Raw genomic sequence first — 3,490 nt, 5'->3', positions numbered from 1 at the left:
ATAAGATCCTGTAACAGATAATCCATGGCTCTCTGGAAGGTTGAAGGGGCATTCCTCATCCCAAAAGGCATTACATTATATTGGTAGAGCCCAAAGGGAGTGATGAAAGCGGATCTCTTGTGCTCTCTCTGTGAGGGAATTTGATAATAGCCCTTCAATAAATCCAGCTTTGTTATATACTGGGACCTTCCCACCTCATCGATCAAGTCGTCTCTCCGTGGCTGGGGTTATGCGTCTGGGACTGTCTCAGCGTTGACCCTGCGGTAGTCGGTGCAGAGACGCAGCTGTCCATCTTCCTTGGGGACGAGTAGACAAGGTGACGCCCATGGAGACTGGCTGGGTTTCGCCAGCCCCTGCTCGAGTAGATAGTCCACTTCTTGCCTCATCTGGTCACGTTTCCTGGGGCTTATGCGATATGGAGGGTGACGAAGAGGAGAGGTGCCGGGGAGGAGCTTGACGTCATGAGAGGTGAGGTTACACAGGTTTGGATGATCATTGAACACATTAAACTGGTGAAGGATGGATAGGATGTCTTTTGATTGAGAGGATGAGAGATGGGACAGGTAATTAGATGGGTTACATAATATGGATGAATTATTTGTCCCTTCTGCATGAGTGGTGGTGGTTTCTAACGAAATAGAACATACAGGTCTCTCTGGTGAGCCAGGTGCAAGGCCAGCTCTAGTTTTATATAATTTAAGTAAGTTAATGTGTATTTTCTGGGTACTTTTCCGGCGGTTAGGAGTGTCTATAATGTAATTTTGTTCACTGATCTTCTCATTGACTGTATAGGGACCATGGTATTTAGTTTGCAGAGGTGATCCTGGGACTGGAATAAAGACAAGGACTTTATCACCTGGTTTGAACTCTCTAACTTTAGCTCTAGTGTCAAAGTGTTTCTTCATGTCTCCTTGAGTTTGTTTGAGGTTGTCACGGGCAAAGGAGCGAACTTTGGTTAGTGTGTCTTTAAGTTTAACTAAATACTGGGTGACAGTGACAAGTTTGCTTGAGGTGTTATTAAGCAATTGGTCCTTGATGACTTTAAGGGGACCTCTTACCTTATGGCCATACAGTAACTCAAAGGGGGAGAATCAAGGGACTCGTTAGGGGTCTCTCTTATGGCAAACAGGACGTAAGGTAGAGCCTCGTCCCAGTCCTGGTCCTGATCGTGACAAAATTTACGAAGAAGAGCCTTCAGTGTTTGGTGACATCTTTCTAAAGCTCCCTGTGACTGTGGATGGTACGCCGTAGATAAAGTTTGTGTGATGCCAAGCTCGGTGAGAACTGCCGTGAAGAGATCGCTCGTGAAATTAGTGCCACGGTCACTCTGAATCTCCCTGGGGATGCCAAAAGTGGTAAACAAGTGTGTAAGTTTGGATACAACAGTTTTGGCAGAGATGTATTTGAAAGGGAAACCATCTGTGTAACGGGTGGTAGGGCACATGACAGTGAGGATGTATTGGTTACCATTCTTTGTGTTGGGTAATGGGCCCACGATGGCAATGATGATTTTGAGAATGGTTCTTCAGGCACCTGGATGGGCTGAAGAGGATAAGGAGGATATTCTGGTTGGGTTTCCCCATTACCTGGCAAGTGTGGCAAGAATTAACAAATGAGGCAACATCCTTCCTAAGACCGGGCCAATAAAACTCATTAAGTAGCTTCTCACAAGTTTTCCTGATCCCATGATGGCCGGCTAGGTTCCCATGAGCGATCTCCATCACTGGCTCTCTTAAGGTGACGGGTAGGACTACTTGATGGAGCTCAGCCCAAGTGGCATCATCTAAAAGTTGAGGTGGTTTATACAATCTCATAAGAATTTTATCCTGGTAATAGAAAGAAGGTGAGGAAGTGATCTGGTCTTTAGGTATAGCTTGGGTATGAAATCGAGACAGGGTGGTATCGTCTTTTGAGCCTCAGCAAGTAAGTGGTCAGTGAATACCTTACCAACCCCAACGTGAGGCGTAGGATGGAGGGTGGTTGGTAAGGGCTGAGGTGGCTCTGGAGCAGCGGCAACAGACTGTGCTCGAGTGACTGCACATTCAGGAAAAATGTTAGGCTGCTCCTTTTCCATGTCAGCTGTAGGGTTGTAATGCAATGGGGAGACATTAGTTATGATAGGTGGAACGACTAGTCCCCAGCCAGATCATTAGCCAACAGGAAATTAGCATTAGGGATAGGGAAGAATTATCCTCACTGACAGCAATGGTAACTGCTCCCACAACCAACGGACAGTTTAAGTGCACCCTAGCCAGAGGTATGGGAAAGGTTTGATGAAAATCTTTAAGGAGTACCTTCTCCCCCGTGTACTGCTGCTCAATCCCTGGAAGAGCGGATTTTAAAATGATAGATTGGGCAGAGGCAGTATCCCGCATAATCTGGAGAGGGTGCCCTTCAGAGTCCGTGTTGAGAGCCACAGTACCTTGAGACCTGAAGGGTTGAAAAGGGTCAGTGGGAGGAAGAACTGAAGGAGTGTTGAGAGAGGCGACTGGTTTAGAGAATGTAGAGGTCTTTGCTACTTTACACCTAGGATCAGGACAATTCTTTATGAGATGGCCCACCTTTTTACAAAAACTGCAAGAGAGAAAAGACTTGGCACTACCACTACTCTCTGCGGGTTTTACATCCTTGCTATAGCTTGCACCTGACTTACCCACAGGCTGAAGTTTCTTGTCTCCTGAGGGCATAGAGCGATGTATTAGTGAACAGACATCCGCCAATTTGGCGGCTTTTAAGAGTTCAGTCTCATCCTTATCAGTGATGTGCAACATGATTGAGTATGGTATCTTCCTTTTGAATTCCTCTAGAGCTACAAGGTTTACCAGATCGTCATATGTGGTTACAGCTGCCGACTTAAGCCAGTGTCTCAAAGCTCGGAGTTTCTCTGATGCAAACTCCAAGTATGTTTGACCAGATGTCTTGTTCATGTTGCGGAAGGTTTGTCGATATCTCTCTGTGGTGACTGCATAAGCTGCTAAAATAGCGCTTTTTACTACCTCGTAATCTGAGTTGTCTTCGATATTGTCTAGGACTGCCAAGGCCTTACCGTTGAGTTTGGGCTTGACTAGCCATGTCCAGTCCTCCTTAGGTAGATCGAAGTGAATGGCAGAGGATTCGAATTCCCGAAAGAATGCTTCTGGATCGTAATCCGAGAATTGAGGCATAAGAGGAAGAAATTTGGTTATCTGCAACCTATTAGGGGTTCGAGTCCCCCCGTCTGAGGACTGCAGCTGAAGCACGCTGAGTTGATGTTCACGTTCACGTGCTTTACTTTCTTCATTTCGTTCGTGTTCAAGTGCTCTTGCTTCTTTTTCATATTCTAGCTTCATCTGGAGTGCCTGCATTTTCACCCTCTCTATCTCTAGGGCGATTGCGGGGTTTGCAGAACCCAAAGAGGTAGGGCTTTCCATGAGGTGGTCAGCCTCCTCCTCAGGGTCACCCAGATGAGCTAGAATTAGGGACATCAACTCGGGTTTTCTTGTTTGACTAG

General features: G+C 46.3%; 1 protein-coding gene across 1 annotated transcript; it reads right to left on the bottom strand.

The window, feature by feature from the left end:
- Window positions 1–1,564: 1,564 nt before the first annotated feature.
- LOC127006065 (uncharacterized) lies at window positions 1,565–3,490 on the bottom strand. The gene is made up of 2 exons (XM_050875549.1): window positions 2,295–3,490; window positions 1,565–2,079 (listed from the first exon to the last, which is right to left on the bottom strand). The coding sequence occupies exons 1-2, from the start codon at window positions 3,462–3,464 to the stop codon at window positions 1,864–1,866; spliced, it is 1,386 nt and encodes a 461-aa protein (XP_050731506.1). The 5' UTR covers window positions 3,465–3,490; the 3' UTR covers window positions 1,565–1,863.

The sequence above is a fragment of the Eriocheir sinensis genome, chromosome 32 (assembly GCF_024679095.1).
Source record: "Eriocheir sinensis breed Jianghai 21 chromosome 32, ASM2467909v1, whole genome shotgun sequence".
In the NCBI taxonomy this organism is placed as follows: Eukaryota; Metazoa; Arthropoda; class Malacostraca; order Decapoda; family Varunidae; genus Eriocheir; species Eriocheir sinensis.
The sequence above is the reverse complement of the archived record's forward strand: the minus strand, read 5'-3'. Positions and strand labels throughout refer to the sequence as shown.

Excerpts from the sequence above, each read along its gene's own strand:
- LOC127006065 (XM_050875549.1), bottom strand. The coding sequence starts at position 3,464 with ATGTCCCTAATTCTAGCTCATCTGGGTGACCCTGAGGAGGAGGCTGAC. Across the intron at positions 2,080-2,294 it reads AGCAGTACACGGGGGAGAAG|CTGACATGGAAAAGGAGCAG; the intron begins GTACTCCTTAAA and ends ACAACCCTACAG.